The sequence below is a fragment of the Protopterus annectens genome, chromosome 5.part0 (assembly GCF_019279795.1).
Source record: "Protopterus annectens isolate FY-2018-M chromosome 5.part0, PAN1.0, whole genome shotgun sequence".
NCBI lineage: Eukaryota > Metazoa > Chordata > Ceratodontiformes > Protopteridae > Protopterus > Protopterus annectens.
In genome coordinates, this window is record NC_056735.1 from 826,063,528 (window position 1) to 826,082,707 (window position 19,180).

The 19,180-nt window shown below is 40.5% G+C and overlaps 1 protein-coding gene across 1 annotated transcript in view; it reads left to right on the forward strand.

Moving 5' to 3' along the window:
* The first annotated feature begins 13,649 nt into the window (after positions 1 to 13,649).
* MCF2L (MCF.2 cell line derived transforming sequence like) overlaps positions 13,650 to 19,180 on the forward strand; it is a 1,071,259-nt gene continuing 1,065,728 nt past the window's right edge. Inside the window, exon 1 of the mRNA XM_044071884.1 lies at positions 13,650 to 14,167. Coding sequence (XP_043927819.1) covers positions 14,095 to 14,167 — 73 coding nt within the window. The 5' untranslated portion in view covers positions 13,650 to 14,094. The remainder of the gene's footprint in view (positions 14,168 to 19,180) is intronic.

Here is a 19,180-nt window from a genome sequence, read left to right on the forward strand (position 1 = left end):
TGACCAGTTTCAGGCTCTGCCCAGGTGGACTGTAAAAGATTTCACTTACAAAACATACAGCAATAATAGAATAGTTCAAACTAATTACAAAGAAAAAATGTATGTATACATTCCAATGAACAAGCATAGTGCAATGTACAATCAAGCAGAGTGTAATGTATTATATAAACAAAAGTTTCTAAAGTGCATTAATTTTCAGTGACTCTTGAGTAGAACAGACTAAGAAAGGAGATAGGTTAGGTGATAATGGGATAAGTGTTGATTTCCTTAAGGTCAATGTCAATGGAGAGAGCTTGCTAAAGTGTATAAGCCTGCAGAGTTTGGTTCTATAAATGATACATTTGGTATAGCTTGTGAGTAGTATTTCAGGTTGTATGATGATGTTTTTTAGTGAAGTCTAGCTGCAAGAGGAGTAAATGTGTAGATTTGGAGAACTTTATAGAGATGTGGTCCTAAAAAGTAGGCTAGATCTTTGTTTTATGGGTAGCAATTTGCATTTTCCAGGGTGATACACTGATGATCACAGACAGATGAGTTTGTAATGAATTGGCAGATGATGTTAGAGAAAGTCTGGAGTGTGCCACTGTTTTTCTTGGAGGCAGAAGCAAAAATAGGGATCCCATATTCAGGTTGAGAAAGGAGAACGCCGTTGGCAATGGCTGCTCTGGCTGGTTTGGATAGAAAAAATCATTTTGGCCCAGAAGAGGAGTGAGTTTATTTTGGCTCTCACTTTGTCTGTGTAGAAATGAAAGTTTAGTGACTGGTCAAGCCAAAACCACAGTCATAGGTATTTGAATGTGGAGCTTGTCTCTATGCAAATGTTTCGACAGTCAAATATAATTAAAGAATCAGGAGGCACATGTCACCTTAACTATATAGGATCCTTCTTTAAGCCAGTTGGCTAATCACCTCACCATGTATGGATCTACTTTTAAGGTGCTTGTTTAAGATGCCAGTACAGTATATAGTGTCAAATGCTTTGGCCATATCCAAATAAGCTGTGTGATCAGACTATCCATGTCAGCAACCAGTGTGACTTTCTGAAAGAAATTAACTAATTTGAGTAGGAAGGGTCTCCTTCTGAAAAATCCAAACCGATGTGACTTTAACCTGATAATGTTTTTGATATTATAGTTTATGAAGTCAGATATAATGTAAATCAGACTAGTTAGGATAATGCGTTTTTAGATTCTGTTGGCAGTGGTAGGGCCACTATTGTGTTGAGGCTTCATCAATGCAGTTTGCCATATTTCAGGAGCAAATCTTGAAACTAAGATCAGGTTAAATAATTTAAGCAGGGACTCCACAATGTATGCTTGGTACTGTTTATTGTGCAAATTATCAGGCCCCATGGAAGTAGTATTTTGGCTGTAGAGAGCACCTTGTACATGTTGCTTTGTGATATTAGGAAGTGTAAGGGATACTGGAATTAAGATAATTGCTTCCGGGGTAAAATTTGCACTGGAGTCTTTTAGTATAATTGCTCGGTACACTGGTTCTGAATGGTTGGTGCTATTTTGGATAAGCTCAGAATACTGCAGAGTGTGATTTCTTAATGTCCTTGTATAACTGAAAAAAGATGCATACTTATTTTTGGCTTTAGAAGCTAATTTAAGTTCATGATTTGCCTTATTGCCCCTGGTAAGGATTGCTAGGTCAAGGGAGTTATCTATGTGGAATTAAAACTCCTTTGAATAAATTGCAGCTGTGTCAGTGTCATGTCCGTTCATGTTACAAGTGAATTTGGAATGCACATCATACAGTTTGAGGAAGTTTATCCATTTGAAATCCATTCTGCAATTTGTTATTATTAACTCTTCATCGACATCTTTTGTATATAGGCTTCAGTATGCTGCCTTTTTTCCTACCTTTTTTGTTAAGCCTCAGTATTACCACTCATTTTTTATACATGCTTACATCTTATCCCCAGTCATAGCTGTGTTTGCATGTTTATTTTCTCAGTCCAACATTTTGCTCTTATGATATCTGACACAGTTGTTCCTGTTTAGTTCTGTTTGTGATTTTTATTTATTATTTCCTGAATGCTTTCCTATTCTTCTGAACATTCTGAATCTTCCTCATTTAAGGGAGTATTTTTCTTTCTCTTTGCTTGCTATGTTTCATTAAGGGAATGACTTGTTTGGGTGATAGCAGCCTTTGATTCTGACCATTACATGCATGTGTGTTAGTGACAACACTATGCTTGGCATTGTCTCATTATAATGATGTCAACTCATCTGACATTCATTATTCAATGACAGAGATATGAAGCAACATTTACTCCTATTAAAAAGAATAGTAGAGGATTAGAATAAACTATTATTAGACGGAATGAAAAGAGACTGGTTGACAACTTCCAGTAAAATTATTAGCTGAAGACATGCATAAGAAAACCAAAAGAGAGAGCTCAGAGTTGCTGAGTGTTTGGTTAGAGATAAAGATGGAGAGTGGTGGCTGCAAAGGGAGCTAGAACAGCCCTTAGTCCCACCTTCACAGCTAACTATGTGCTACTTAAAATGGTAGCAAGGATACAGTGGATTTGCTATGTCAAAAAAAAAAAAGATTAATGCAAATTTGGAATAGTGAGTGTAGATAAAGATGATATTTACATATCAAAAATAAAAATCTGAATGATCAGTCATTTCTACTGTATTTAAAATGGATATGTGATTGAACCCCCCCCCCCCCACACACACACACACACGAGACCTAGATTGAAGTACTTGGCTCAGTCGTTTAACTGGACATCTGTTTGGGAGGGGGTGCAGATAGATCAAGCTACTGATGATAGCTGTTCTTCCAATGAGAGAGGAATTGAGCTTTACCACTGCCAGAACACCGTGTAATAGATGCTGAGGGACAGGGATCCTGTGCAGTCAAACACCAAAAAGAGGAGTGTGTGATTCCAGAGCTGTCACACACGGGAGCATTTTGGAATGTACACAGACCATCATTGCATGTTTGCTCTCCTGTAAGTAGGACTGTTCTTTCCCATCCAAATGAATATTTTCTTGCATTGCTACAAAATTTTCTCCACTCTGGTTTCTTATTCACAATGTTTGCCTTATTTGAAGGAATGAATAGACAATGTGAGGAGTACCACAGAGTCAGGCTAGAGGTAACGGAACATCAAAAACTACTAAAAGATTATCTGCATTTTAGGTGAAAGATTGGGAAAAGAACACATCTTCACAAAGATAAGAAACTGCCATAATGTATGCATTACACTAACCTAGGAAGTTAAGTTGTTCAGTTTAAGGCATCAGAAATGAAAAGAATATAAAAGACATAAAGCAAACTTGAAAAATTCAGCACTGCATCTAGAAAATTAGAAATAAATTATAGCATAGAACAAAGGACTGCATTGTGATTCTCAAGAACTGAACCTTCTGAAGTGATACAGTATCTCCACTGTGGATACTGGAAAATTTGATTAATCTGTTAATTAGAAAAAAAAAACCTAGAACAGGCAGAGAAAGGGTTTAACAGACAGAATGTTTAACTTGTTAGCATACATGGAATCTATCTAATAAAGTAATATAGCAGGCATAAACAGGCATAAATAGCAAAATAAGATAATAAAATGCAGGCATATGAACAGACCAGTAAATAGCATGATACTGATAGTAATCAGACACAGTGGATATTTTATAACAGATGTTCTGTGCCTCACTTCTAACCTTATCTGTTCTGACTAATCTAGAGATATATTTGCCATGCATTATTTATTGTAATCTCCTAGTTTGATCCTTAGTTATGTCTTCCTCTCTCTTGGAATGCTTTTATCTCACTCTGACAACATGTTTAGTAGCAGTACATATGCTGGTGTATTTGAGTCACTGATACATACAGCAGCATGATTATTAACATATGCACCGTGTGGTGTTAAGCTACTGGTCTTGCAGAATTTTTTTGTTCTTTTTTGAAGGGTTGGCCTTGGTGATGGCTTAAAAGATGTACTGACAGCAGGTTAGAAACATGGGTAGTAGCAAACAAAACTACAACAGCTGAGAACAGCAGCACTCACCTAGAATGAAATGTATATCTGCCACTAAATTCCAAACCTTGTACATAGAACTATGAGAAACACATTCAGAATTGTATATGTTTTCATGAATGGAAGACATACAGAGTATATATGTGCACATGCAATATATCATAGCTTTAGTCACTTGAATGGCCATCAGAGCTGTAACAAGGGAATTTGATGTCTTGGGCACCACAGCCATTTGGTGACTCCACACACAGTCTGTAATCTTAATGGCAGTTTATAATCTGTCATTCTGTCATAAACTTAATGATAGATTTTAATTTGTTGATTTAAAAAAATGGTTGAGAGATTACAAGCTGTATATTAAATGATCACAAAACTACCTCTAAAAAAGGACAACTAGTTTACAAGTTGCTCATTCAACAATCACAGTTACATTCATTTAATAACTGTTTGCAAGCTCTCAGACTTTTTGTCAGCATTTGTCACTCCCTACAAGTTAACAAATGAGCAGTGCCCCATTTATTACATCATTGTGATGACAAGTATACTTTTATCTGCACTTTACTTATTTAAGATTAGATATTCGTTTTGTTGAATATTGTGGTCTCTGTCTTGCTGCAGTCAGTTTTCCACCCCCTCCCTGTTCCTGTTGTGGTGTTAATCCTGGTGTCTTTGGAATTGCCCGCCCCTGCTGTAAATTTGTTTTTGGAAACTCCTTCTTGGCCCATCTCATTTGCCCACTCAACTGAGTACAGTGAGATCATACTTTGATTTCAGGCACTCTCTGCTGTGTAAAAAAATGTATTTATACTTTCTTCAGCTGCTCTTATTTAACTGTCATCTACCTTATTACCTTAGTTTGTTGTTCTGTGTGCTCTTAAGTGTTCAAATGCTCTTACTATGCAGTACGTGCCTCCATTCTGATGTTTTCATAACTTACTGCTCTCTGCACTTGTTTTTTATCGTTTTTAATTTACCTACATTTATTTAAACTGTATTTGCCTCAATATTGCTACACACTGAAGTGTGCTAGCTTGTACTGCATGTAAAGTGTTTTTGCTACTGTTGTAACATTTTAACTGCTTTTCTGAAAAAAAAAGTTCTAAGCTTGTTTCTCACCTTTCCTGTAACTAACCTAGTCCAGATACAGATTTGCTGTATCCAGGACTGTTTTGTAAGTTTCTGAGCTCCCCAGACATTTATGTGCTGGAGACAAGCCTTCTTGCTTATCAGTGGGAGTGGTAAGCACTAGGTAGCCTATCTACCACACAAGGAGTGGTTTCTGACCCAGAACTTGTAGTTTATTGGCCGTATGGGCAGTTTTTCCATCTCTTTCAACTTTCTGGTTTAAAAGCCAGTGTTTATGTGGGTTTGCGCTTGTTTAAGCTCTGCAGATACAGTTTTGGCATCCTGCAGACTACAAGAGCAACAGGAAGGTGAAAAAAGATACTCTAAGTGCCTCTATTTTGATTTTTTTTTTTCATAATTTACTGCTCTCTGCACTTGTTTTTTTGTTGTTTTTTTCATTTATCTGCAATTATTTAAACTGCATTTGCCTTAATATTGCTACACACTCAAGTGTGCTAGCTTGCACTGCATGTAAAGTGTTTTTGCCACTGTTCTAACTGTTTTTCTGCAAAAAAAAGTTCTAAGTTTGTTTCCCACCTTTCTGTAACTAGTCTAGTCCAGATACAGAGTTGCTGTATCCTGGACTGTTTTGTAAGTTTCTGAGCCCCCCCCCAGACCTTTCTGTGTTGGAGAGAAGCCTTCTAGCTTATCAGTGGGAGTGGTAAGCACTAGGTAGCCTATCTACCACAAGAGGAGTGATTTCTGGTCCAGAAATTGTAGTTTATTGGCTGTTTGGGCATTTGTCCATTCCTTTCAGCTTTCTGGTTTAAAAGCTCATGTTTGCACACCGTGCAGCGATGCTCAGCTGAGGTAAACTATTACCGGTGCCAGAAAGGCTGCTTGTTCTTTTTCTTCTTGCACTTCAATTAGTGTAATTGGCTAGCAATTTAATAGGCTTTTGTAGCATTTATTGTAGCACACTTAGGTGCTATCAGTACTAGCTTTTACTAAGAAGTAACAGCACCAGTATTTATAAGTTATGACCACCCCTCCTGGTATGATTGTAGGGCAATTTCCTGTCCTTTCTCCTGCTCACCTGGTGCACTTGGGCATTCTGAGACAGTGTGGCAACTGTCTAATGTACACAGACAACCCTCTCCTCTTTCCTCCCAACACTCATACCTGTGAGAGATGCACTTATACCACCAAACTGGAAGCAGTGCATGCTCCAACCAAGACCGGACAAGATGGTCAAGAGGAGAAGGTCAACACCTGCAGCTCACTACATAGAACACACAGCCCTCCAAAACACAAACCATCACAACCCACACATAGAAACACAAACCATACACCCACCTTCATGGAGGCTCTCAATAAAAATTTACCCAAACAACAGAGACCCCTAAGACAGAAATGCACTCAGCCACCACAACACCAACCCTGGAACACATAGAGCACCACCACAGTGTCCCCCTCAACCCAAGTCTTTAAGACTAAACAGTTTGCCCAATGTAATAATCATAGGAGACTCAATTGTGAGGCACACTGATGTCCTACTCACTCGTTTGAACAAGGAGAAGGTGACAGTCAATTGTCTATCAGGTGCCAAGATCCACCACATAACACATGTACTCAGGTCACTCCAGAACAAGTACAAATATGACTCAGTCATTGTCCATGTGGGTGTGAATAACCCGAGACATACCTCCCTGGACTACATGAAAAAAGATGTGATGGAACTCTCGGATTATGTGACCCATGCAGGTATGACCCTAGCCCTGAGCAGTATTCTGCTGTCACCCAGAATGATACCACAGTATGAGAAGAAAATGATTGACTTGAAAAATTGGCTAAGTTTCTGATGTCATTCTAAAAGGATCCAGTATCTGTCTGCCTGGGACGACATGATCGACAGACCTCGATGCTTTGCCAGAGACAGCCTGCATCTGACACTGCTGGGATTACATGTGCTGGCTAAGGCTCTTGCCACACCTATAGTGCCTTTTTTCAGCAGTGTTCCAAAGACCAAAATTCCACCATAACAGCTACAAACAAATGCAGTCTGAGGGTCATACTGCTCAATGCTAGAAGTCTAAATCTCAAGATGCACTCACTCGAAGCTCTCATAAAAATGGAGAATGTCAACATCTGTTCTGTAATGGAGACCTGGATTAAAGAGGCAGAAAGCACCCCTATGCTCCCAGGCTACAACTCATTACATACCTTTTGGTCCCAGAATATGGCTGGAAGCACCAAAGGCAGTGTCTCCATATTCATAAAGGATACGCACACCTGTAGACTGGTAGCCCAGCATAATGCATCCGAGATACCTCAGGTACAACTAACACTGGGTAAGACAGAAATACAAGTCATAGCCTGCTAAAGAACCCTAAACATGTCCCTAGACTCTCACTCCAACTTCCTAAGCACCCTGGAATCTATCAAGTTCCAACCCAATACTCTCATACTGGGTGACTTCAACTAACCTTCCATCAACTGGGAAAACTATTCAAGTACCAATGTACAGGCCCAATGCTTTCTGGGAATTATCAATTCCAAGTGCCCTGGACCTGCTCATTCTGACCCCCACTAAAGGAAGCAACATCCTCAACGTGGTTATCACCAACATGGGAGACCATTGTTCCACACCTATAGTCTATTCCTCCCTGGTTAAATCTGATCACAAATTGATCACCAGGAAATCTCCATCTCACCTCCACCCCCTGCTAAGGTGGCCACCCTGAAAAACTTCTCTAAAGCCAACATTGGGCTCCTAAAAACAGAAGTGGCTAACATATCGGCACCCATGGCAATGGAAAATAGATGCATGGCTGCCGAATCATACACCCATGCACTGTACTAGCATGTCACAAATGTATGAACCTTGCCATACCAAAAAGAACTAAGACACTTTCCTCCCCCCAAAGAAAGGAAGCCAGTCTGGTGGTCCCCAGCCATCAATAAACTCTACAACAGAAGGAAGTAACTGTTGCAGAAAAAAATGAAGTCACAAGACTGGAAAACCTTCCTTATCATTCTCAACAAAAAGCTGAGATCCCTTATCAAATTCTCTAAAGTCAGCTATGAAGGGAGAATTGCAGCTGACACCAAAAACAACCACAAAGCTTTCTATAGCTATATCATAAACCTCAAAGGCAATACCCAGATTTGCTCTGAGTTATTGCACAATGGCACCTCCTATACTGAGCCAACAGATACAGCCAACATACTGGCTGACATATTCAGTGCCAGCTTTACCCCACTCCCCCTAAGGGCCTTATCACAATACCAGAAGAAAGCCTGGTACCCACCATTTCTGCAGCACAGGTAAAAGCTGCATTATCCAAAGCCAAGAATACAGTGTCCATGGGACCTGATAATATCCCTGGCTGTGTCCTACATGAGCTACAAAATGAACTGACACCACATCTGTGTGCCCTGTTCAATCACAGCCTTACCTCAGGCTATCTCCCTAATGAATGGCACACTGCTACAGTTATCCCAAGGGGAGCAACTACAGACCCTGGGAACTATCCCCCTAATAGCCTGATGAGTCTGGTATGCAAAGCTATGGAGTGCATCATCATGGACCTAATTAACAAAGATAGAGGCAAGCTCCAAACACCTGACCCTACAAAGTTTGGCTTTGTCAAGGGGGGATCCTGCCTGCTGAACCTGTTTGACTTCTTTGAGGCAGTCTCCAAGGCTGTGAATGAGGGTAAGGCAGTGCATACAGCCTACCTCAACCTGGCCAAGGCCTTTGATACCATTCCCAACTCAGGTATCATTGATAAACTCACCAAACTAGGCATCAGTCCTTACATCACTAGGTGGGTTGCAAATTGACTCACAGACAGGACCCACAGAGTGAAAGTTGCGAGTTCCAAGTCAGACTCTCAATCAGTCAGCTGACCAAGTCTAGTGATGACTGCAAGCTAGGAGTCATTATCAACTCCCCAAGTGATGCAGACATCCTACAAAAGGGCCTCTCTGAGACCAATGACTGGTGTCGGAAGCATGACCTGAAACTTAACGCCACAAAAAATGTGTTATCATCCCCTTTGGAAAAAAAACTCAGTTCCCATGAATTACCATGGTGATGGGAGCCCACTGAACACTGAAGGTGCCATAAGAGATCTGGGCACCCAGGTTGACAGCCACCTCACCTTTGACCACCACTTTGCCACTGTGGTCAGAAAGTCCTTCTACATGGCACATCTTATAACCAAAGTTTTCTCATCCAGGAAGAAAGAGGTCATCATCCCTCTCTACTCATCCCTCATTAGACCAATCATTGAATATAATGTCCCGTTTGGCATGCACCTGACAAAACACCTACAACAGCCACTGAGGCCACAAAAGTACCTTACAAAAAGGATCCTAGGCCTTAAACACGTCCTACATTGACAGACTGAAGAAACTTCAGCTATTCTCAGTCTCTTATCGTCTACTTACAGAGCTATGTCCGACCCAGCCCTACTTGAAATGCTACACCTAAAGAAATCCCAAACCCCCATGCCACATGCTCCAGAGATCATAACCTCATTACCACAATTAACAGAACATGCTGGAGGGACAGGTTCATCTCCCAAAGACTGCCCATACTCTGGAATAAGTTTCCCATTGAAGTCAAGCAGAGCATCTTGCTGGCCCTCTTCAAGAGAAATCTTGACGAGTGGATGGGTAACAGAAAGTTCACTCCAGGGATCATTCCATTTGCCCTACTGGATATGGGCACTGTGAACTAACTCGGGTGACATGGTGCCTGGGCAATTTTTTTGGGCTAGGCTTGTAAAGGCTCCATGGCCATTAGCCTAGTACACATCTATGAACCTATTGGTAGCTATGGTGCTGTTGGCACAGCAGGGGACAGCATGTGGTAAGATATATGGCCACACAAAATAGTCAAACTGGAACGATGGACTACAAACCTGCAGAGTAGTCAATTATCTAGCAACCCCCCCCCCCCTGCAAAGCAGCGATTCAGTAGCAGATGAGCAAGGCACACAATATTGTGTCAGCAATGGCTGTGTCGCATATACAGAGTAAATGACAGCTAGACAGGCACATACCACAAGACAATCAGCTATTAAATGTCTCAGCCGATGTGATTTTACACTGGAGCATGATAGACAAACTGCTCTTCCACAGAGTAAGCAATGCAGAATCAGTGGGTTATCTTCTAAGCCCTGTGAATGGCCTTTGATATTATGATCAATCATTGCATACTATCACACTAGCTTAAGACCTTCAGATTATCTGCCAAATCCAAAGATTGTTTCTCCAATTTCTTCACAGATGAACTCTATCTTGGGCCCCTTCTTTTCCCTTTATTTTGTTAACACCATGCCATCTTTCCACTACCCTGAATTTATTATACAACATGCAGATGAGACTGTAGCAGATAACATTGTTGCCTCACAGCAAGAGGTGCATTGCTCGATTCTCAGCTGGGGTGTCTTCTGTGTGGAGTGTGCATGTCCTCCCTGTGTTTGTATGTGTTTCCTCCGGGTGCTGTAGTTTCCTCCTACATTACAAATATATGCAGCTGGTGGACTGGACACTGTTAATTGGCCATAGGTGTGAGTTTGTGTTATGGAAGAACTACAGCAGCAGTGCTAGCCACCCAGGGCTGTAAATCTTGGCTCTTGATGATTGTCACTACTGAAGTGATACCCTGACCCCATGTGAAAAAATGGGAAAAAGGGAATGTGAATGAATGGATGGATGCATGGTGATGACAATATCTTGTCCATCTCATTAAAACTATTCTTCTAATCATCCAGAAAAAAAAAATAGATACCATAAAAAGCTGGCCTGTGGTCTCTACTAAGAGACTGGCAAAAGCTTTTCTTGGACTTGCTGGGTACTACATTAAGTTTGTGCCCAATTTGGTGACTACCTCACAAGAGGGGAAAGCTCCTATCAAGATACTATGGTCTCTTGAGAAAGACAGAGCATTTAATGAACTGAAAAGGGCACATTGTTCTGAATGTGTTGGGAATTCTGTTAAAGTGTTTACTGTATATTCTGAATAATCAAAGGTAGGTTTGGAAGCACTGCTATCCCAAGACACTCAAGACAAGTGAACAGAGTGCTGAGATAGCAGGAAGCTGAGCAATGCAGAAAGGAGAATATTCAGCTACTGGAATTATTTATGAAAGTCTAAGACTTATGAAGTTTTACCATGGGGGGTTATGGTACAGTACAATTTACCTATTGTCAACACATGTATGTGATAGACGAGTTATCCCTTTCTGCCAATGGCTGTATATATAAATGCATTTAAGCATACTGGTCAGTAATTAATTATCACAATATATATTCATATAAGCGTTGTCGCCTCACAGCAAGACGTTGTCCCGTTCGATTCTCAGATAGAGCGTCTTCTGTGGAGACATGCATGAATAGGCATACCTTCATTGAAGGTTGTGCGTTAGGGCCGGCAACTCAGCACATAAAAATCAACTGCCAGTCATTAGTGGACCGGAGTTCCGCTGTGGCGACCCCTAACCGGGAAAAGCCGAAAGACACAACATAAATTAATAAGAAACTCTGAGCAAAGTTTAGAAATGTATTATAATTGGTTCTTGATGATTATTTTAAATTCTTCACTCTGAATTTTGTTTCATTATTTGATTCTGTGTGGAGTCTGCATGTCCTCCTTGTGGTCGCGTGGGTTTCCTCTGGGTGCTCCTGTTTCCTCCCACATCCCAAAGACATGCTGTAGGTGGATTGGACACTCTAAATTGGCCCTAGGCGTGAGTGTGTGCATGTGTGTGCCTTCTGTGGAAAGTTGGGCGCCGAGCTGGCAGCTCGACACTGTAAAACTCCACTGCCAATCATGAGCAAACAGGTGATCTGCTGTGGCGACCCCTAACCGAGAAAAGCTGAAAGAAGAAGAAGAAGAATTTGACTCTCTTCTGCCTGCCTAGACTGCTAAAATAATTAAGTTTCTAGATGACAAATAGGTCTTTTCTTTTAAGAGAAGGTGTAATGGAAATAGGATGGATATGAAGGAAAATAGTATGTAGGAATGAAGATGAGTACCACTTTCAACATAAATATTATTTTATATATATATATTTTTTTTATATTTGTTTAATAAATAAGCAGTTGAACTATACTTGCAGCCCTTTTGTGACCAAGGCATAAAAAATGTAAACACTGAAAGAGGAATTTGTCACATCAGGAAATCTTAATTCACTGAGAGACTAGAAGAGAGATGGAATGACTTGCCAAAATCATCAGTAAAGACAGCTGGAAATCTGGAATCAGCCTATCAGATTCCAGCAAATAGCGAGTCCCTCTTCCAAGACTTTATATGCAGCAAATTGGAGGTTTGTGAGTGTGCACAAAAGAACCATCTGTACAATGTAACAAACAGTTTGGCGCTGGATTGCATTTGCTTTTTATAAATTTTATTCATGTCTTTCTAACAAGCAGAAAAACATAAAATTGGATTATGTTGTTTGTATCTTGCTTTTTTACAATCTCTTTAAGCAGTTTAATATTAATTATGCATTAGTTACTGGTGCACACTTTGGGGCATTAAATGTCATAATAAGTTTCCTGAGTATGTATTTCATACTAGCATAAACACTAGATGTTGATAAATAATTGAGTTGCTGTTATTTGTCAGTGTGAAAATTCCTTGCAAGAGTTACGGGATCTGTGTGTAAATGCATGGGAGAATGTTGTTTGTCTTTCGGCTTTTTCCCGGTAAGGGGTCGCCACAGAGGAACTCTGGTCCGCTAATGATTGGCAGTAGATTTTTACGAAACGCCGAGGTGCCAGCTCGATGCCCAAACTTCAACGAAGGCACGCCCATTTACGCACACATGTCTTTCGAATGCTACCCAACCGCGGGGAGGACATGCAGACTCCACACAGAAGGCACTTCCAAGCCAAGCCGAGAATTGAACGGGAAAACCTCTTTCTGTGAGGTAACGCTACCGCCGTACCACAATGCATGGGAGAATAAGCCTTAAAATTAAGGTGGTCTTTTAAGTATGATGAGCCCTCCTTTTTTCAGCACTTGTTAGCCAAGTAGAACCCATTATTCACCTTTACAATATGTTGTATTCACAAATAAACTGGAACTTTTAATTGGTTTCCTGGATTTGTCAAACTTGCACACTTTACAGCCGGTACTTGCTGAAATCAAACTGGATAAAATGGATTATTTTCACATTGGCTGTTGGTTTGTAAGCTTAATTCATCATGTACAACATCATTCCCTTCTATAATTTTAAGATTATGTTGATAATGTGTCTTTAAGCAGCCCTGCCCTCTAGTCTTCAGATGTGCAAGGAGAAACTGAAAGCTGCCACTTCTGCTACAGCGGACACATTTTCTGCAATTAGTTATACTCACTGGCCATTGCAGAATTTCTTTGTGCATGAGTGTTCTGATGCAGTTTTGCTTTCTTGTATAAGGAGAATTCTAAAAGTTAAATGACACACAGCATACCTAAAACAAAAAGGTAACCAAGTAAGAAATTCCTTGCAACTATCAAACTTCAAGTAATTCTCCAAAAAAAAAAAAAAAGAGAGAGAGAGAGAAAGGAGAGAAGAACTGCATCTCTAAAGCACTCCCTATGGGGGGAGGGTTTGTTACCTGATAGGTTCACAATTTGTTTCAGAAAGGGGCCCTACAGGGAGGTTTTGGACGAGCTTTCCACAGTGCTAATCACCAGTTTTAAGTTCCTTTTGCTTAGTGTGACTCTGTCCAGCCCACAAAGAGGATAAGGAAGCTGCAAAAGTGGTGGCCAGGTAGAAATGTCAACAAAACTAGTAAACTGTCTCAGCTACAGCAGTTCACCTCTTCATATGTGTGAGCCTGGACCTCAGAGATCCTGCAGGAATGTTTTGCTTTTGTATTATATGTAACTTTGAGAAAGGCATGGTACCCTTCAAATCCTTGACTAGAAGCTGCTTTTTGCTCTCTGAGATGAAGGAAGGCTGACTCATGAAACACATAATTTTGGCTGATGAAGTTATCGGGCTTAATCAGTTCTACCCCCTGGCAGGATGACTTTAAACCTAATCTCCTTGCTGTGCAAGGATATCACTGAATTGTGGCTCCAGCTGAAGAAAATTACAGGTGCGTGTTTGTGTATGTGGACTTACCTTTACTTTCCACTGCTTTGTTTTAGTTGGTTACTAAGCAAAGCATCTGGGTCTATCTGTACAGTGTCAAAGAGAACTATGTCAGTGCTTCACGGGATTGTTTGCTTTGGCTCGTTTACTAGGCAATTCTAGTCTTTCATTACATATGTATCTGTTCTTATCTAGTTACAGCTGTGCTGAAGAGATGAAATGAATGACTTGATGGCTGATTGCCAAATTGTATTTTCTATACCGACCACTTGCAGTTTCAAATCATTCAACTGTTTATTGCCAAGCACATTTAGTTTGCCATTTAAAAGTTCCCATTCTACGAGCAGTAAGAACGTGTAGGTGAGATTGGTTGTTGAGACAAATCAAAAGTGGTATTGTATCCTTCTTTGTAAAGTCTTATTTGGCTTCCCTAACAAAACTTTTGTTGTCATTGCGTGCTACCAGATGAGGCCATAAGTACAGTAAATATTGAAGCCCCTGTATAGCCTTAATATTTTCATGCACTGGGTATTTTACAGGTAACATTTTATGCTTCATGGCATTGAAAGAATATATTTTTGCAAATGAAAGGCTGATTAGCTAAAGGCTAAGCTACAGGAAAGCATTTTGTCACAGTGTAACTTCCATGTTATATACTGTGCTAGTGCAGGTAATGAGTTGTAATATTTTAAAGAACGGCCTCTTAAACAGGCTCAGCATCTCCTGTGCAGAGTCTGTCACAAGATGACAGGCTGTTTTGTAGCCATGTAATATAATACACTGAGTATCAAGTGATGACAAGGGGGGTAGTTGTATGGACTAAAGAATAGTGACTTACTGAAAAAGCAAGCAGGATACACTACAAGGCTGGCCTTTAATTAGCAATAAACTGTATTCTGGAAGCTTTAGAACTGTTTTTGATAATTTTAAATGCTTTGAACCTTTAATGGCTATACTTCCACTGCCAGAAGTGCAGATCATTACATGACTTTTGGCACACTTGCCTGGCCATCTACCTACTACATCCAATTGTATCAGTTCAGAGATTACCTAGGAATGTTACTTTGCTTAAGTGCAAATAGAAAACAGTATACAGTATGCAATTAGAAACAGACAGAATCAAACCCAGGTGTGAACAAAAATAGATCATAGCCTTAACCGACTAGATTACATTGTCAATGAGATTTGTCCCTCAGTCCATGTTTTTGTCACATACAATACACACAGTCTGCTCTGGCTGTTCAGTGACCTTAGTGCCGGAATATTTGAGGTTAGATGCCCCTTTCTACTGATATTACATGCATTTCTTTAGTAATAATGTAGGATGTCCCTATTATATACAAGTGACATTAATCATCACATATGTCAACATGTACCGTGACTATCTGATGCTGTGGGCAGTAATGTGTATACCAGCCAGGGGTTTGAATATGTAGAAGGAAAATAGGGGTGATAGCTGTTTGGCAGTCTGGCTGTAGAACCAGCTGAATTTCACAGGCAGCATTTCTTTTACTAATAACAAGTTCACAAGTACATAAGCTATGACAGGTAAATGGCAGTTTGTAAGCACTATTTGAACTGCAGTCTTCCTACCTCAAGCAGGAAAAGAAGGAAGAAATGGACAATAACATTATAGATGCTTGACTTTCCGGCTCTCCCCGTGCATTTGCTATGCCTTTACTTTGGCCTGACTTTCCGCCTCTCCTCGTGCATTTGGCATGCCTTTACTTTGGCATGGCTTTCCTCCTCTCCTAGTGCATTTGCTATGCCTTTACTTTGGCCTGAGTTTCCGCCTCTCCTCGTGCAGTTGACATGCCTTTACTTTGGCCTGATTTTCTGCCTGTCCTCATGCATTTGGCATGCCTTTACTTTGGCCTGGCTTTCCTATTCTCCTTGTGCATTTGGCATGCCTTTACTTTGGCCTGGCTTTCCTCCTCTCCTAGTGCATTTGGCATGCCTTTACTTTGGCCTGACTTTCCTCTTCTCCTAGTGCATTTGGCATGCCTTTACTTTGGCCTGACTTTCCTTCCCTATTCGTGCATTTGGCATGCCTTTACTTTGGCCTGACTTTCCTTCCCTATTCGTGCATTTGGCATGCCTTTACTTTGGCCTGACTTTCCTCCTCTCCTTATGCATTTGGCATGCCTTTTCTTTGGCCTGACTTTCCTCCTGTCATAGTGCATTTGGCATGCCTTTACTTTGGCCTGACTTTCCTCCTCTACTAGTGCATTTGGCATGCCTTTACTGTGGCCCGGGTTTCCTCTTCTCCTCATGCCTTTGGCATGCCTTTAATTTGGCCTAACTTTCCTCCTCTCCTCTTGCATTTGGTATGCCTTTACTTTGGCCTGACTTTCCTCCTCTCCTCATGCATTTGGCATGCCTTTACTTTGGCCTGACTTTTCTCCTCTCCTAGTGCATTTGGCATGCCTTTACTTTGGCCTGACTTTCCTCCTGTCCTAGTGTATTTGGCATGCCTTTACTTTGGCCTGAGTTTTCTCCTCTCCTAGTGCATTTGGTATGTCTTTACTTTTGCCTGACTTTTCTCCTCTTCTCATGCATTTGGCATGCGTTTACTTTGGCCTGACTTTCCTCCTCTCCTCATGCATTTGGAATGCCTTTATTTTGGCCTAACTTTCCTCCTGTCGTAGTGCATTTGGTATGCCTTGACTTTGGCCTGACTTTCCTCCTCTCCTCATGCATTTGGCATGCCTTTACTTTGGCCTGACTTTCCTCCTCTCCTAGTGCATTTGGCATGCCTTTAGTTTGGTCTGACTTTTCTCCTCTCCTAGTGCATTTGGCATGCCTTTACTTTGGCCTGACTTTCCTCCTCTCCTCATGCATTTGGCATGCCTTTACTTTGGCCTGACTTTCCTCCTCTCCTCATGCATTTGGCATGCCTTTACTATGGCCTGACTTTCCTCCTCTCCTAGTGCATTTGGCATGCCTTTACTTTGGCCTGACTTTCCTCCTCTCCTCATGCATTTGACATGCCTTTACTTTGGCCTGGCTTTCCCCCTCTCCTCATGCATTTGGCATGCCTTTACTTTGGCTTGACTTTCCTCCTCTCCTAGTGCATTTGGCATGCCTTTAATTTGGTCTGACTTTCCTCCCCTCCTAGTGCATTTGGCATGCCTTTACTTTGGCCTGGCTTTCCTCCTCTCCTAGTGCATTTGTCATGCCTTTACTATGGCCTGACTTTCCTCCTCTCCTAGTGCATTTGGTATGCCTTTACTTTGGCCTGACTTTCCTCCTCTCCTCGTGCATTTGCTATGCCTTTACTTTGGCCTGACTTTCCTCCTCTCCTCATGCATTTGGCATGCCTTTACTTTGGCCTGACTTTCCTCCTCCCCTTGTGCATTTGCTATGCCTTTACTTTGGCCTGACTTTCCTCCTCTTCTAGTGCATTTGGCATGCCTTTACTTTGTTTTCTAAAGCAGAATCATAGGCAGCAGCAGCAGGATAGCTATTATATTAGATCTGCACTCTTGGTATTTGATTATCAGTTTGTATTGATGACACTACTAAGGTCTGGAATGTGAGTTTGCTCATAACTATTTACTTAAAGAAACTCATGGCTTGAACAGCCTTGAAGAAATATACAGAAAATAATGCAGTCCAAGTTGCTTGCCTTTGGACTGTACTTAGACAAAGGGTGGGTGTCATTTTTGAATGAAGTGGAATAGAGAATTCAGCTTTTAATTATATATTAATTAAGGATGTTCTATGGTAAACAATAACTCTGCTCTGTAAATGGGTACTTAAAATGAATTGTATATGTGAGTGACAGTAACACATGAGTAGTTTTTCAGAAAGAAGACTGTAGGACACCTTATTAATGCTATGATTGTAGTACTGACTAAATTGAGAGATAAATAAGAAACTAATGTTGCTGCCTGTAGGAACATGTGCTGTTTGCTTTGATGGTTAGCTACAATGCTTATTAATTAAAATTGTTACATGTTGTTAATGTCTGATAGCAAATGACTTAAAATGCATGTGCTTGTTGCTAACTCTGTCTGTCAGTCATAGGGTAGTCCATTATAGTCATATAGTGATGTCACAGTAAAGTGAAATTCTGTGCATTGAATACCTTTGCTTATTTTTTCTGATTAAGAAAGCATCTAGTTCAAGAAATAATGCAACAAAGGTGACATCACCATTGATTCCATCATGGTAGAACAGTACCATGTACCACAGGAGTCTTTCTTATGGAATTCTAATTAAACAGACCAAGGTGTGCCTTGTACTAATGCAAACAAATGCCCTATTCTGTACTCCCATCAAACAAAATGGCTGACACAATGGCTGGAACAAGCAAGATACCAGTACTCTGTATATCTTCTACAGTACTCTGTATATCTTCTACTTCTCTAACATTTTTGAATGGGTAAAACAGTATGGGCTTTGTATTTTCTATGTTAGTGTTCAATTAAATGTAAATAGCACAGCTGGTCATTCAGTTCATTCATTAATTCAGTCAGTCAGTCAATTAGGTCACAATACCTGTGTTATTCTTTTCAGGATCTCAAGGGAGCAAAAGCCCATCCCAGCAAACACTGAGTGTAAGGCAGAGAAGATCCATTTATTTATATAGTTATTTACTTATTTCTTTCTTTGCATTTTGTTGGCTAGATTATCTCTACTGGGTATAACTCATTTTCAGTGTGACCCAGGAAAAAACAATGATAATTGTGAAAAGTTAAATATACACTCCAATCAACAGCATTTACAGTAGGTTTTATAAGTACTAACAAGTAAAAACAGAATCCACATGTACATTGTAATTACAAGAAGAGAGTAGGATCTAGATAGTACAGTAAGCAGTCCATCTCTGGATCTACATATACTTGTACACACACACACACACACACACACACACACACATACACATACACACAGCTTTTAACTTTGCTCAAGAGTCTAGGACAGATACAAAAATAGTGGTGACAAAGGCTCATAACCAGGAATAAGTTTTATAGTTAATAGATGATATTTTTGCATCAACTCACATTTTCTG